Source organism: Vanacampus margaritifer, chromosome 11 (genome assembly GCF_051991255.1).
Source record: "Vanacampus margaritifer isolate UIUO_Vmar chromosome 11, RoL_Vmar_1.0, whole genome shotgun sequence".
Lineage (NCBI taxonomy): Eukaryota > Metazoa > Chordata > Actinopteri > Syngnathiformes > Syngnathidae > Vanacampus > Vanacampus margaritifer.
Genome location: NC_135442.1, coordinates 14,655,029 through 14,670,767, shown reverse-complemented (window position 1 = coordinate 14,670,767; position 15,739 = coordinate 14,655,029). Strand labels below are relative to the sequence as shown.

General features: G+C 39.4%; 1 protein-coding gene across 17 annotated transcripts in view; it reads left to right on the top strand.

Moving 5' to 3' along the window:
• The window catches only part of mycbp2 (MYC binding protein 2), an 81,408-nt gene that overhangs the window by 44,733 nt on the left and 20,936 nt on the right, over positions 1–15,739 (top strand). For 8 of the 17 annotated variants that reach the window (XM_077579045.1, XM_077579039.1, XM_077579048.1 and 5 more), the window contains 16 exons: positions 39–157; positions 264–351; positions 1,051–1,100; positions 1,170–1,342; positions 3,035–3,179; positions 3,270–3,476; positions 3,562–3,617; positions 3,866–3,981; positions 4,149–4,246; positions 5,338–5,454; positions 7,579–7,719; positions 9,792–9,869; positions 10,782–11,006; positions 12,940–13,072; positions 13,154–13,279; positions 15,060–15,284. In XM_077579045.1, coding sequence (XP_077435171.1) covers positions 39–157; positions 264–351; positions 1,051–1,100; positions 1,170–1,342; positions 3,035–3,179; positions 3,270–3,476; positions 3,562–3,617; positions 3,866–3,981; positions 4,149–4,246; positions 5,338–5,454; positions 7,579–7,719; positions 9,792–9,869; positions 10,782–11,006; positions 12,940–13,072; positions 13,154–13,279; positions 15,060–15,284 — 2,097 coding nt within the window. The remainder of the gene's footprint in view (positions 1–38; positions 158–263; positions 352–1,050; positions 1,101–1,169; positions 1,343–3,034; positions 3,180–3,269; positions 3,477–3,561; positions 3,618–3,865; positions 3,982–4,148; positions 4,247–5,337; positions 5,455–7,578; positions 7,720–9,791; positions 9,870–10,781; positions 11,007–12,939; positions 13,073–13,153; positions 13,280–15,059; positions 15,285–15,739) is intronic. The other 9 variants (XM_077579049.1, XM_077579053.1, XM_077579056.1 and 6 more) reach the window with 7 other exon arrangements.

Below are 15,739 nucleotides of genomic sequence, written 5' to 3'. Positions count from 1 at the left end.
ATTAAGGATATTAATATTCCATTAAATTTCTTGTACAGGAAATGAAGTCCTCTTTTCACTGGAAACCGCCTCCGATTATGTGAAGGATGAGAAGGCATCCTTCTATGGCTTTAAGTGTGTTGCGGTGGGTTATGAATTCAACCCAGGTCCTGATGAGGTAATGTCTGCTTCTTCATTTTTCTGCATTAATAGTCTTTATTATCCCAAAGTAAAAGCTGAGTGTCATAGTATCTATCTGACAAAAGTCCTTTTGGACATTTCAGGGCATCATCCAGCTGGAGAAAGAGTTGGCGTACTTGGGTAGTGTGTGTGCTGCAGCTCTAATGAAGAAAGATCTGGCGCTCCCTATAGGTATTTGGGGGGAGGATAGACACACTGTTGGGCAAGTTACAACTCACTGTGATGTATTACAGTATATATTGCAAGTTAATGTCTTTTAAATAGTAAAACATCTGACTTTCGCCTCAACAACGGCATAAGCGCTCAGGCATTTAACCCATATACATGTGCATCTATGGACTTGAAGAAAACAACCATGGCCGAAAAACACATTGCATGTGATAATATTCACAGGCCTACTTTTCATTGAACTTTTGTACTTTTTAACAAAATCAAACATTATTTCGATAAAAAAAAAACTTTCCAGATTAAAATATCAGTTGTCACTTTCATTCCTCCTGATATGCTTTGCAGCCGACCTTCTTTAATGTACTGTTTTCTAGCCAATTAATCATTATTCTGACTCTACATAAATTTAAAAAGCAACAACAATTTATGAGTCAGCCGGCTGTTTTAACGGTCGTAAAAATTGTTTAGAAAACACTATGATCACAAATGCTGCATCAAATTGTATAAAAGATGCACAAGTTGTTTTGTTACCAAAATGTTATTGGTATATCCTTATATTAGTGCTTTTACAGCAAGAAAAGTTTTACTTTAATTGCATCATTTTTGTAATCATAACGTAAAAAACTGATTATGTATCATTTGGTCTGTTCTGCATTGCAATATTGTTGTGATCTTAATTAAAATAGCACTCTTGTTTTTTAGGCAATGAACTAGAGGAGGACCTAGAGATTCTAGAGGAGGCCTCTCTCCAGGTAAGTTACTATTTTTTTCCCCCTCCTATTATCTTGCTGCCTTTATTGATCCCTTTGCCCCACCTTTAGGTGTGTAAAGCCCATGCAGGGATCCTGGGGAAGGGTTTAGCACTCTCCCATCCCCCGATCATCCTTGAGGCCTTGGAGGGGAACCTGCCCTTGCACCTCCAAACCAACGAGCACTCCTTCCTTGAGGACTTCATCACGTGTGTGCAGAACTCAAGCGGAGGACGTCTAGCGAGGTATAAATAAGTGTTACTGCCTTTTGTTTCTATTTTCCACTGCATAGGACTTACTTCAGGAGTGGCCAGGTTTGGTCCCCGAGAGCCACTATCCAGCCTGTTTTCCGTGTTTCTCTCCACTAACACGCCTGATTCATGATCAGGATCGTCATCGGGCTTCTGCAAAGCTTGCTGATGAGCTGATCATTAGATTCAGCTGCGCTGAAGGAGGGAGACATGGAAAACAGGCTGGATAGTGGCTCTCGAGGACCGAACTTGGCAACCCCTGACTTACTGTGTTTTACTTGATATTGAAGCTTTTCCAATGGCAAAACCAGGCCCTGCAAGGTACTTTTTGTATCTGGTCAGCTGGGGTTCCAAGTGTGCTGAGAAGCTACCAAATAGATGACATAAGCCACAGTTGGTTGCTCATTGGTCGAACAGATTGATCATTGTATCATTTCACAATAACATAACAAAATAACCATGCTAATGTGAGCGTAACTTTAGCTTAGCTGCATCAGTCTGTATTCTTTTCTGTCCTTTTCTCATTTTCTCATCAATTGTTACTTTTTACTGCTACTCATTCTGACTGATGGGTTCAGTTTGGCGGTTTTGATTTTGAAGTGCAAAACCAAGAGTAGAACTAGGGATGCACGATAATATCGGTAGCCGACAATATCGGCAATCATCAACCAATTTGACATCATACAGATAATAAAAATCCGGCGATAATAATAGACCTGCCACGTTGGTCCATCTATTGTGGTTTTCTCTCAAGTTGTGCCCAACTCCTCAATCCCTCCCCTTTTCTACGGTAGTGTAGCATATTTGTGACGTCATAATGCGCGTTACCTCCTGTTCACATTAGATGCATCATGGGGACATGGCAGTCGCCAGTGTGGGTTTTCTTTACTGTCCTGTTATGGAAAATAACTATTTAACATGTATTATTAACTTAACAAGTTTATACTGTATTGTGGACACCTGTATTTTCTTTAACAATGGGCTTTTCACTTCTTGTACATAAACCAATATAAGCCTGCTTGGAACAGACTGCTTGCTTTCCTATCTTAGCTGACCCTCCCTTTCTCCTCCCAAAACCTAACCAGCCTGCATAAAAATCTTCCCATGATAATTTACTGCTAAACTCGCACAGATCACTTCTTGTAGACTGCTCTGTAAGACTTGTGTATATTTGAAGCTTCAAATATAAAGAAAGCCAAAAGACAAATTGTTTTCCAGACTGTTTTATTCATCTCGCCTAACTACTGAAAATTCCACAACATCCTCGCAGATTTTTGTTGCGTTTTTAAAACGTGACTGTTTTGTTTTGGCAAACTCAAAATGAGTTACTGGTTGTCTTTGAAGCAGATATATCAATAAAATGTAGTTTCATGGTGCTTTACACAATGTTTCAATGTATTTGTACATGTTAGACTTATAGTAGGACTGGAAAGTATATTAGTATTCAAGTTAATTTTGCAAACAATTATCGGCTTACTTATCGGTTATCGACATTGGCACTTTCAAAATCATTGGTGTATCGGTTGAAAATAACATTATTGTGCATCCCTAAGTAAAACCCAGCCAAACCGATACTGCGCTGTATAAAATCAGCATTAGATGATCCCACAATGAGAGATCCAGCTCGAGCCTTTCATAAGAAGTAGCCCCACATTTGGATTACGACTTGCCGTCTCTTCCTTCAAGGTGGCTGCAACCAGACTCCTACGCTGACCCCCAGAAGACATCTCTGATCTTAAACAAAGACGACATACGCTGCGGGTGGCCAGCTACTATCGTTGTGCAGACCAAAGATCAATACGGAGATGTGGTGCATGTTCCAAACATGAAGGTTGAGGAAAATGTTGATTTAAATTTAGTGAAAACTGAACTGGCAGAGACTTATCATTTGACAAAAAATCCTCATCTGTTTCATTACCAGGTGGAAGTAAAAGCCGTGCCTGTTTCTCAAAAGAAGTCACTGCAGCCCGAAAATGTGAAAAAACTGCAGCGACTAACTGGAAGCACATCCCCGGCATCTTCAGGTCCTGACCTCACCTTTGGAGGTCTGCCAGCACCCAAGCTGGAGGCCACATACGAACCCATGATCGTGAAAGAAGCTCGCTACATTGCCATCACCATGATGAAGGTCAGCCCCACGCACACCCACGAATGTCTTTCCTCTAGCTCACCTAATGTGAGTACTTACTTTATTTTCTCATATATATTTATAGGCATATGAAAGCTACTCTTTTGAGGAGCTACGGTTCGCTTCCCCAACTCCAAAGAGGTACGTGACAGCATGAAAGTTGCATTCAAGTACAGTGGAACCTTCAAAGTTATTCTTATTTCAAAACAATTAGAAATGATAAAACAAATTGTTCAAGGCTCAACCTGCTTTAACTTAACGATTTTTTTTATTTTTACATTTGGATTTATTACTCACCTTACAGAGCTGCCAGAACCTTTCCTATGTGGTTCCTGTGTCCTATATCCTGTTCCGTGGTCATCATCACATATTCACATTTCCTTTCTCAGGCCCAGTGAGAACATGCTGATACGTGCCAACACTGACGGAACCTACAGTGCCAACTGGACCCCGGGAGCAATCGGTCTTTACACAATCCACGTCACCATTGATGGAATTGAAATAGGTGAGTGGTCATGCCTTATGCCAGACTTAAAACACAGCTTGGTTTCATAATTGTTTCCCAGTAGAGAAATGTTTTTGTATGCTGATTTTGGGGATATACTATGTGGTCATCTACGGCCAGGTCATGTTGTTGAACTTAAATTGAAACAAAGTACATGGCTCCTACAGATGCTGGTTTGGAGGTAGAAGTCAAAGACCCTCCTAAAGGCATGATACCGCCTGGAACGCAGATGGTCAAACCCAAGGCGGAGCCTCAACCAAGCAAGGTTAGCTTTTATTTTAAATGGCCTTAGTTGTAAACACATCCATGCTAGCAAACACTACACGGAAAATCCAAGTAATCATATTGCCTCAAACACCTGCTGATAATCCCCTTGCACAGCCTGTAAAACATTTTAGTCGGGATCGTCTCAACAAGTTGCATTTTTGGTGGAGGAATTCCTTGACACTTGTCAAGATATCAGATGTTAAAAAATAAAATACTGTGAGTTCTGAATAACAGGAGTGTATGAGAACGAATGGTAATGTAATGTACAGGAATTAAAGCGAATGCACTTTTTTTGAGGAAATGTGTTTCTTTTTAGTTAATTGATTATAGTACTCTACTATTCGCTAAGAATCTCAATCAGTCTACTACAAAGCTGATACCGTCCCTGTCTTTCATGTGTACTCATCACTACTCAAAATCTTATACAATATATTTATTTTCCATTAAGACTATTATATACCTTTATGTATCTGTGACCTCAAATTAACATATTACCATATCTTCCAAACTTTTACCAACTTTGAATATTTCCTAAATTCCCCCAGCCACACCCGCCATTATATTTCCTGGAATGTTTCCAGAAATGTACTGAAAATGTCCCATTCCTTTGCAAACCTAGTAAGACAAACGTCAAAGCAACACCCGAAAGTGATCCCCCGCCGTTGTTTTTTGTCTTGTTTGAACATAAGACAGAATGTCCTGCACTGAAGCCTTGGCTGTTTTGCTTAAGATAAGCTTTTAACTTCAAGGTTTTAGTTTTATTTCAGGGAAGGAATCAAGGTAATGTTTGACCTGTTGCAATTATTGCGCGAGAGGATTCTTCATTTGGAAAATGGGGAAACAAGCAACGTTGTGTACCTACCCTCTCTCTTCTTTGTGTATTCACCTCTCCAAGCGTGTTTGTCATAATGAGATGAAGAAAGAAAGCAGGACTGAAGCAGACCTCATCCAAATGGTGTTTGTCCTTCAGTGCATGCGTGCCTGCTTTCTTTCCCTCTTGCTCTGCTTCACTGACTGTCTTTCTTTCCTGGGTTGTCTTTGTCTTTTACTGCTGTGGCTCACACACAGTCTCCCATGTGCTTCTCTCAGGTCCGCAAATTTGCGTCCAAGGATAGCGCAGGCCTGCGTGTGCGCAGTCACCCCTCCCTGCAGAGCGAACAAATAGGCATAGTGCATGTCAATGGCACCATCACTTTCATTGACGAGGTAATTAAGCCCAAAAAAGATGATTAATTGTTTTGCTTTTATTGTAAGCCGATAGACACAAATGTACCAGGACCTCAAAATCGTACAGTTCAGAATTCAGACAAATGTGAAACGCTGACCTTGCTGTCACTGTTGCTGTGTCCAAAGTATACAATCACACTAGATGTTGTGGATTTGCACAGTCAGATTATTAAATGTGTGCGATTGCAATAATTGCTTTTGATCCAAAGGAGTGTGCACACTGAGTCTTGGGTTCTAAATTTGAAATTTATTTTACACACAGAAGACGTTCCGCCTCTGTTACACCTTTCATATGACTCAGAAATTTGCAGTTTAAGTCAAACCCAGGCCAACGATTAGCACATTTGCCTGAAGTCCTTAGGTTTGGGGTTTGATTCTTGGCTCCTATGAACCGATTTCTCCGGATACTCCAGCTTCCTCACACAAGCTAAAAACATGCTTCTTAGGTTAATTAAAGACTATTAATTGTCCAGTATAAATGGTTGTTTGATTTATGTGTGAACTGTCCTTAGTGCACCCCACCTCACGCCCAACGAGACACAGGCATTGACCTTACTGTGTAGTTGCCAGCGTGTACGAGTAACAACTTTGGTCTGTTCTAAAAATAGCTCACCGGTGATGGGACACTGACTTGATAGGAAGAATTAAAAGAAGAAAAATGTCAACATTTTTTTAAGCTTATAATGGTACATATTTCTTAATTTACCAAATATTATATACTGTGTGTGTGTGTGTGTGTATGTATATTGAATGAAAGTAAAGAGTTGTTTTTATTTCCTCAAATATTACAAAAAAAGACAACACTAGCAGCAGTAATGGACCCAAATAAAAATCCGCGATAAGGGTGAATCCGCATTAGGTGAACTGCAAAGTAGTGAGGGATCACTCTATATATAATCATTGAACACAATATCGTGTGGGTATTGCAAAAGTAAAGTTAAGCAGGTTATTCCATCCATTTTCATCAATAAATAAAACATTACCTGGACAGTTACTAGAGATGACAGTTTTAGGACTGATTCAGTTTAGATTAGTTAGGAAAAATTGGGATTTTGGTCAATCTTTGAGGTTCCTCTGTGCAGTACATAAACCATAATCAATCTTCTCCAGATAGTCCAGTTTATGAATCCTTTTTTGCTTCTAAATGTTGTGGTGATTACCTCTTGCCCAAAATATTTACTTTTCTTTTCAATATTTCCGCTTACAAAGCATTCTGAGGCTGCTTGAATGTATAAAAATAAATCACATTCATAAAAAAATGTTTTGATGAGTATACAATGTACAGTATATCCTACTCACAAAAAGTTCAGATATTTTGCTTTGGGGTGAAATTTTAGGATGAATCTAAAATGCACTGTAATCTTTACTGGTGAACTTAATTTGGCTTTGTTTAAATTTTTTGAATTTAGCTGTACAACTAAACAACTTTCTGTTCTCTCACTATTAGCTATATAACAAAATTCACAAAAGGTGTTTATTTGATCCATAAAAACCTTCAATGATAAACTCTTCTTTGCATTTCTGTTGTCACAGAAAGGCGTAGAAAACTGTTTCTTTGCCACCCGCTAATGACACATTGTGGCAATCTAAGCTCAATGGCCTCTTTCCTCTGGGAACATCCTGTTTGAAGCCCCACAATGGCAAGGTTGAGGTACTATTGTTAAATTGTTAGATAGATGTTCTTTGTCTCATGATGTCAAAATGTGATCATTGTGACAAAGAACTGTTTAAGTACCAATTTTAATTAAAACAAGAACTTTATTGGTAGACTCATTAATCAAACACTTGTGTGAATTTTGCCATTCAGCTCCTTGTCAGAGAACAGCAAGTTATACCAGATTTATCAGTTGAACGTGTTTGATGTGCATTTAAAAGGTCAAATTATGTTCGCTGCTTAAAGTTATTAATTAGTGCAATCTCGATTCATCCTGTAATTTAACTTAATATCCCTCCGTTTTTTTTTTTTTTTACATTCTTGTGGCCTCAGAGTTGCTTATGCTTGTTTTCCGTGCCCCTCCTGTTTCCATAGTAACGGAACGGCATGGCTGTGTTCTGCTCTGTTGCTTGTTTCCCTCTTCCCCCTTCCCCCTTCCCCTACTCTAGATCCACAATGATGATGGCGTGTGGCTCAAGCTCAATGACGAAACCGTAAAGAAGTACGTGCCCAGCATGAATGGGTACACCGAGGCCTGGTGCCTCTCTTTTAACCAGCATCTGGGCAGGAGCCTTCTGGTCCCCGCCGACGTAAGTAAGAAGAAGGCAGTCTGACAGAGGCTGTTCATTTTGGGAGAAGCTCAGCTCCCCTTTTTTTGTGTCAAAACTGCTTTTCAAGGTTCCTGTTTTGGTGCCCTCTCCCCAAATGTACACAGAGCATGTTTAATTGGACCTAATGAAAGGGCGGTGCGCTTGCATGTAATATCTGTTTGAATAACAATTTCTACTGAGGCACAGCAAAGAAAAAGCACGCATGTAGCTAAGAGATGCTTAAATGTGGTTAAAGTTTTACCAAAATGTACCGTATTTTCTCATATAGTGACCCCAGAGTTTTATTTACTTATAATACAGTGAGCATATATAAGGCCCGGCAGGGCTGTAATTTGCTAGTTTTAGTTTTATTTATTCATTTTTATAAACGTGAACATTATTAAATGTTATTATTATGGCATTTTTCACACAAATAAATGATACGTAAACTACTACACTATAGAGGTATATGCCTCAATCATTCAACTGTCAGAAGTGCTAGGTGACTGTTAAGGGTAAGGCGTCTATTAAGACAGTATTTAAATAATAATAATAATGTAAACGCTGTTAAATCATACTGTTTCCAAAAAGGAACAGTACTTCACTAAAATGTTACAACATATAATATGAACAATATTAAACACGGCCACAGTCGTTCAGCGCTGCTGTCGAGAGTACCAGGCATCTATTCGCCTTCACCCTACAATATTTTATAATGGGGGAAGCCATTTTGTTTTGTATTATATAAAAACTGCTGCATCTCAATAAATTTTGAATATTGTAGAAAAGTTCATTTATTTTTGTAGTTCAATCAAAAAGTGACACATATATGATACATAGATTCTTTAAAAATAGGAAAATGTTTTTTTAGAAGGCCAATTCCTAGCTAATTGTTATATTAAAATTTTTAAATAATAATTAGATTGTTTCCTACTAAATTCTTGCGATAGTGAATTTTTGTTAGCTGTAAGCTATAATCATCAAAAATATTAACAAATTTGTGAAAAAAATAACTGAGTAGTAAAACCATGAATTAAACTTTAAACATTGAATTACTGAAATAAATGACATTTTCCACCATATTCCAATAAATTAAGAAGATCACAGTTCAAAGAGATGCAAAAATATTATTGGATACATTTGTAATACTACAGCTTTCTAGGTACCATGTAATAATGTTAGTACATGGTGGTATAATTGTAGAAATTGTACTATAGTAACAGTAGTATGTACTGTACAGTAAATGTATAGCAAAATATGTCTATATACCTGTACTAGTAATAGTAGCTTAATAAAAGGAATTGCATCTATTAGTTTAGTTAAAAACAGTTGAGGAATCTATTTGACAAGTAGTGCTTATTGAAGTGAATAATTCAGCTGGTGATTAATTGTGGCACTGTGTCCGCGGAGATCACTATTTGAGGAAAAATTGTACATGTTGAATTGGAAGCAGCTCTTGCAAGTGCTCATGCACTCAGATAGGACACTTTTAAGTGCATTTACTAACACAGAGAATAAGATGCAACTTTAACCCTGTGGTAAATTAGCTGAGTGGGCTCTTTCTCCATTCCCTCAGTTTATTAGCACTGATGCATTACGGCATGCCGCATTGAAGGTCATTTTTTCTCTTACTTTTTTGCTGCTCCATGCCATGACCAGCAACACAAGTCACTATGAATGTGATGCTCCTCAGTTGTTTGAGTGCCATGGGAGATGTCCCAAAAATTAGATCCATACGGTTTATGAAGCTTTTGAGTGAGATAATTGCACCTCCACAGTTCCACCTTTGCGTCGGGTCGCTTTAGGGGCTCCAAGGCTTTCCAGTGCAAGGTTTCTGTCTGAACAGCATGACACACCGTATCATCCAAGTGGGGGGATTTTTTTGGAAGTGCTTTCCATTCTTCCTTTTTCCAATTTTGCTGCCTCTCCTGAGCTTCTCAAAAAGCCAAACTGGCGAGAAAACCGTTCTTCTTCCCCAAAAATATTTCAGCGCCCCTTCCCTCGTTCCTCCATCCTGTTTTTCTCTCCTTTCTCTGCTGTGTGTCTTGACTGTTTCACGATCTGTTGCTCAGAGTGTCTTTAACGCTAGCCATGGAATCAGGGATGTCGGCTTTTTGTCGTGGACCCCATTAACTATATTCCTGCCACAGGTGAGTTGTATTAAGGAGAGGGTTGAATAGCTTGTCTGCCCCCCCCCCCCACCTCTCCAACACCATATATAGCATCTCATTTATTTCTCACACTGTCTTTGTAGTTGTGTCAAAAGGAAGAGGAGCCAGATTTGCATGGTTATCTTTATATTTCTTGTATCTTTGTGTCAGCCGAAGGTGATCATAATGTCTCCACAGCGAAGTGATTAATGTTGTTTTTAATTGCATGGAATTGAAGACTTCGATACCAGTCCTCGCATGTTTGGCCAGTTTGTCATCTTTATGAGTTCTAGCATGTTGGCCTTAATGAAAATGACATACAGTAATTTGTGTGGGTCCTTCAAGTTGAGTCGGTGATTGTGTATGTTCCTGTTAAATCGTTTTAAAACAATTGGACAAAATTGTTGAGACGTGTCATAACGAATTACCGTAATCAATAAACCTAATTTCTGTCTGAATATGAATTTTCTGGTGCACATGATCATATCATAACAACTTTTGATTTCCTCAATCATTAATGGGGAAAAAATACTGATTATAAATTAATCTTTTCATAGCATCATTTGAATAGGATGGTCAGTTCTCCAATCCCAAGAGATTTAGGACAATTCTATTTCTATTTTTGTAGAATAGACAACACTACTCATATATATATATATTTTTTTGTGTGTGTAGCAGAATCTGGCATATTTGCAAAGGGGGAACACTTCCAAATTTTGTTCTTGGTGTCATAATACTTTTGTCCATATTGTTCGTGGTGCACCCTTACAAGGGGCAATCTGCTGGGAATAAATAAGATAGCATTGAGTTTCTTCATACTTTGAAAAGAGATTGAATTTGGTATAGGTTCAAGTCATACAGTACTTTGTGTGCTTTCCCCCTCATTCTTATTCCCGCTCTTACCTCTTGCAGGAGGTCAGGGGCCAGACGGAGGACACCACAAAGGAGGTGAGCAGCTGCCCTTCCCACGAAGCTCCCGCTCGGGTGCATGGCGGGGCAGGGCAGGGCGGCGGACCGGGGCTTTATAAGGTAGTGAAGACCGGCCCCTCTGGTCACAACATCAGAAGCTGCCCAAACCTTAGGGGTATCCCCATTGGAATGTTAGTACTTGGCAACATGGTCAAGGCCATAGGCGAGGTACGCACTCATCCCAAATGCAATGTCTTAATCAAGTTCAGGGTTGATGTAATTTTGTTTCAAAATGAACTGCATTGGTCAAATAAGACAAATCCACACACAAACAATTTTCTTGAAATGGAATACTGAACTATCAGTGTAACCTGGGTGTCTTCTGGGCATGTGCTCTTTATCTTTCACACGGTGCCTGTGCCTTTTCATACTAATTTCCAGTTTGTTCAGGTTATCACAGCTGTGGGTGGAATCTCTTGCACCTTGATTTCTTAAACTTTCACTTTTGTTGAACGGACCGTCATCCTCTCACCCTCTTTTTATTTTTCGTATTTATTTTTTGGGGTTTTGGCCGCTGTGGTGTGTCATGCTGTTCTCTAGCCTTCACTAGAATGGCCCATCCAGACCTGAAAGGTGCAGCCTGCACATACTAATATTTCCCATTTGTGTTTTGCCCCCCCCAAATGATATCGTGTTTCAGGGAGTTGAGTGCATTTAACTTTCAATAAGCAACCTCTCAACGCGTAAGTTTTGCTTAAGCCTCATTGGTTTTGTAGTGTGGCGTGCTGACAACAACAAAATTATCGAATCCTGTTGTGTTCCAATATTGGCCGTTGTGTATTTAAATTGATTCATTATGTTGCATGTTGAAGATCTGCTCTAGTCAAATTTTTGTCATGGTCTGTGCAGTTACACTGGGATTGATGAAGTGTCTATAGACTGTCTAAAATGTGGATATACCCTCTGTGACTTGGGTTGGCTCCTTTAACCATATAGTATTTGGAAAAGAGGGTGGACTTAAGCGACAAATACCATATCTGGTGAAAGATGTGAGGTAAAAATCCGTTTATTTCAAAACAAATTTTACAGTGCCAGCTGATCACGAGGGATAGTAACTGGGCTGCCCCATAAAAATCCATGTAGGCCATGATGGCCATTAAAATGCATTGGGATTTTTTTTTTTACTCAAAAATTCTTTAAAAGCGCTGATAAACATCCGATATGCATTTTCCATGAAAAACAGGTTGGTTCCCAACAAAAAAAAAACAACCTTTTTTCACAAAATATTGAAAAAAATATATATGGAGAGAGAAAAAAGGTGAATCCATGGGTGCCGAACGTAAAACATTTTCTTAACTCCACAGGTGTTTTAAAGAAACATGGTAACATACAATATACAGTGCATACGAGTGTAAAAATATGATATGCACTTGCACTATTTGAAGTAAAAACAATGAAATACTCAAGTTTACTTTGAGGTCTTTTGGCATTCCATTCCTATGGCTCCAACATAAGACAAATTTGTTCTTAAGATGGATTGTTCCATGGTCTATAACTAACCTATGCTAACTCAGTGCTAAAGTCAGAATTACATACAGTACAAGGAACCCTTCTATTTACATGGTCATGGGGACCAAGCCCTGCCACGAATACTAAAAATCCACCAGTAATTGCTCCAAGTTTGCAATTACTGGTAGCTTTAAATGCTACAAAAGGGCGGCAAAAAAACCAACCTCTCCATCCATCCAGCTTTTGTCTGATTGAAGCTTTCAACTCGCTTCAGTTTGTTTCCTTGGCACCAAGTTGCGCCAAATAAATATTTTTATGAAAAATGTCTTTAGGTCTTAACTATAAACTATCAAATGAGAAACAATATAGTATTTACGGCAGTAACTGAGCATGCAGTTCATTGCCTGCCATTCTAAACATGTCAGTATCCTTTTAAAGCGAGGACCCCCTGCACCCTTATCCGACTTTGTTTTCATCCGTTGACACAACCCTCTTCTGCCACTGAAATGAATACACTTTAAGTTTGTTCCTTCCAGATCCAAAGGCTACATCCACTCTCATACGGTCTATGTTTTGATTTGAATAAATAAGGATTAAGACAAAGCATGTGTCCGTCAGAGAGTTTGGATAAAGAATGCTGTGTGTGTACCAGGTGGTCAACTCGGAGGGAACATGGGTGCAGCTGGATAAAAACAGCGTCGTGGAGTTCTGCGAGAGTGATGAAGGAGAGGCTTGGTCACTGGCTAGAGACCGCGGAGGAAACCAGTACCTTCGCCATGACGAGGGTAAGCAACATCCTTCATCATCATCACTGTATAACAAATGCAGTCACTGTCTGGATAACATGATTAAATTCGCTCTTGCAGAACAAGCGCTGCTGGAACACGGCGCCCAGACCCCGCCGCCAAGCCCTTTCTCAGTGCAGGCTTTCAACAGAGCTGCAACATCCAATGGAGCTCAGGGCTTTGACTATGGAATCTCCAACAACAAAGGTCAGTTTAGGGATGGAATAGTTGTCAACACAAACACTTATGGTCCGACACATTTTGAGTGCTGTTCTATCATGACCAGGGCTCTAGATTAACTTTTTTTTTTTTTTACTAGGAGCACAGTTGTCCCTAACCTGAAAATTTAGGGGCGCAAGTAAAAGCTTTAAGGGCACACACTGTAACTTGACTTGCAGAGTAAATATTCATCCCACTCATTTTTACTACATACCTGAGAAATGGGTTGAAGAGTGAAGCAGAAGATTGTCAGCAACAAACAAAAAATATCAAGAATAGTAATCAGCAAATTTACTGGTCGTACTGACATGAGCCGATGAAAATTTTAGTTTCATTGTCTCAAATTGTATAGGCAGAATGCCACAATTTAGCGGCAGTCTGGAGCCCTGATGATGACTGATAGTCGACACTAACCTACCTCAAAGTTAGGTACACCTGCATCTTCCTTTACAGAGATTTTAGTGCTTAGTGTGAATCAAATTCACACTGTCACAGATTTTTTCATTTAACAATACACAAATTGTTGTGGTTATACTGTGAAATATTTCTCTTTGTATTTGCTCATTTGAATCCCTTAAGAGAAATTAAAACTCCAGTTTGCCCATTCACTGCTTACATCACTGGTTGTGGTCCTGTCTGACTGCAACAATGTGTGCTCGATTCCTTTTCTATTCTTTCACCCCTGCCGACTTTAACTTCATTAATAAACACATGGTTACATTTAACTGATGATAACTGAGCATCAGCGTATCCTACTACTGGAAACACTGAGGATTGAAATCCTAAAATGTTAATTAACCAAAAAATTTTTTTTTTTTTTCAATTCTGATAGCTATGACGTTTGATCAACAATTACTGTGTTGATGACAGGTGGTGCCATAGGTGGGGTTACAAACAGTCATGTTTCAGCCATTCATACATATATAGTTTCTTCAACAATTGGCAGGTGTCCTGACATGATATGGCTGTCTAAAATATCATGCATGTCAACTTTAAACCCCAAAGGGGAAATTCTATTTTTACTCTACTGTATATTTGTGCTGTAAGCAATATGATAGCTAATCCCACTTCTGACACCCATGTGGCAAGCGACCTTGCTACAGGTGTGATGGTGACCTTATTTAGTTACTATAATTTGGAAAAATCTCAGTATGATGTGATGCAATATGTAGACCTCTGCAAACTTTTAACCGTAAATTGACTATCAATAAATGGAGCAGTTACGTTTGCAAAGGAAGAATGCTTGGTGCAGCTCTTATATTGTCTCTCATCATTTGGTGCAGGTGTACCTAATGAAGTCTCGCCTCAAACTTCACAAATTTTGCTTGCTCCTCATTAATTGATTTCATGGCTTTGTCCACTTTTTCTATACTCCAAACTTTTATTAGAGAACCATGTGAAGTTGCTTTCCCCAAGTTTTTTTCAGTTAGCCCTTTTTTCACGGATTTCATTCTGCACTTTCATAAGCTACATTCAAATATCACCAGTCCATTCGAATGTCATCTTTTCATTTGTTTCTGCATGTTTGAACTGGTATGTACATAAGCGATGCCTACCACCGCAGCAATGCCAAGCATCATGTCTGTGTGTTTCTTCAGTTCAGCCTGCTGTAATTTTTCTGGGCCATGCCACTTCTTACATATGTCACACTTACCTAAAATGAAGATTGAACTACCCACACCCTCAATTGTGGTGTCCTTCCCCATCCCAGTCGTCCCCTATAGTTGAAGCTGTAGTTTTTCCACCTCCTCTGTCTCCATGTTTGCAGGTGACCGGCTGAGTGCCATACTGAATTCCATTCAGTCTGGGCCCTTCGTCTCAGCAGCTCCTTCCTCAATGTTTGAGCAAGCCGCACAACCTCCCTCCTCTTCTTCCTCTTCCTCTTCCTCCTCCTCTTCCTCCTCCTCCTCCTCCTCTTCCTCCCTTGTCCACAGTCCATTTGTGTTTGGACAGTCCCCCTCCCAACTGTCTCAGCCGCAACCACAGCTTCTGAGTAAGTGTGTCCAGTTATTAGAGAGCTCCTGATCCTTTCCCCCCCCCTCCCTTACCCTCATTGTCCTCATTCGCTCAGAATGTGTTATAAGGCATCACATGCACTCATGTGTTGGTCCTTCAGCTGGAATACCTTTAACAAGTTCACCAGTCTATCATTGAATTGTTGTCGTTTTAAAAAGTAGCAAGTGACATTGGATTGAACTAAATATTGCACATTTCCTCAAACAGCGGCGTCTAGTCTAATAAACTTCACCCCTCGAAAGGATTCCCCCCCTCAGGAAATAAAAAAAACTAGTAGTACTAGTTACCTTTACTAGGACATAGCAACACATGTATTTCTTTGCCGTGGTAAATATGGTAGACATATAGTATTAACAACTTTAAAATATTATGTATAATAAAATCCATTTGTACGAATAAATACCTGCCACTTGAAACAGTACTCTGCAGTTG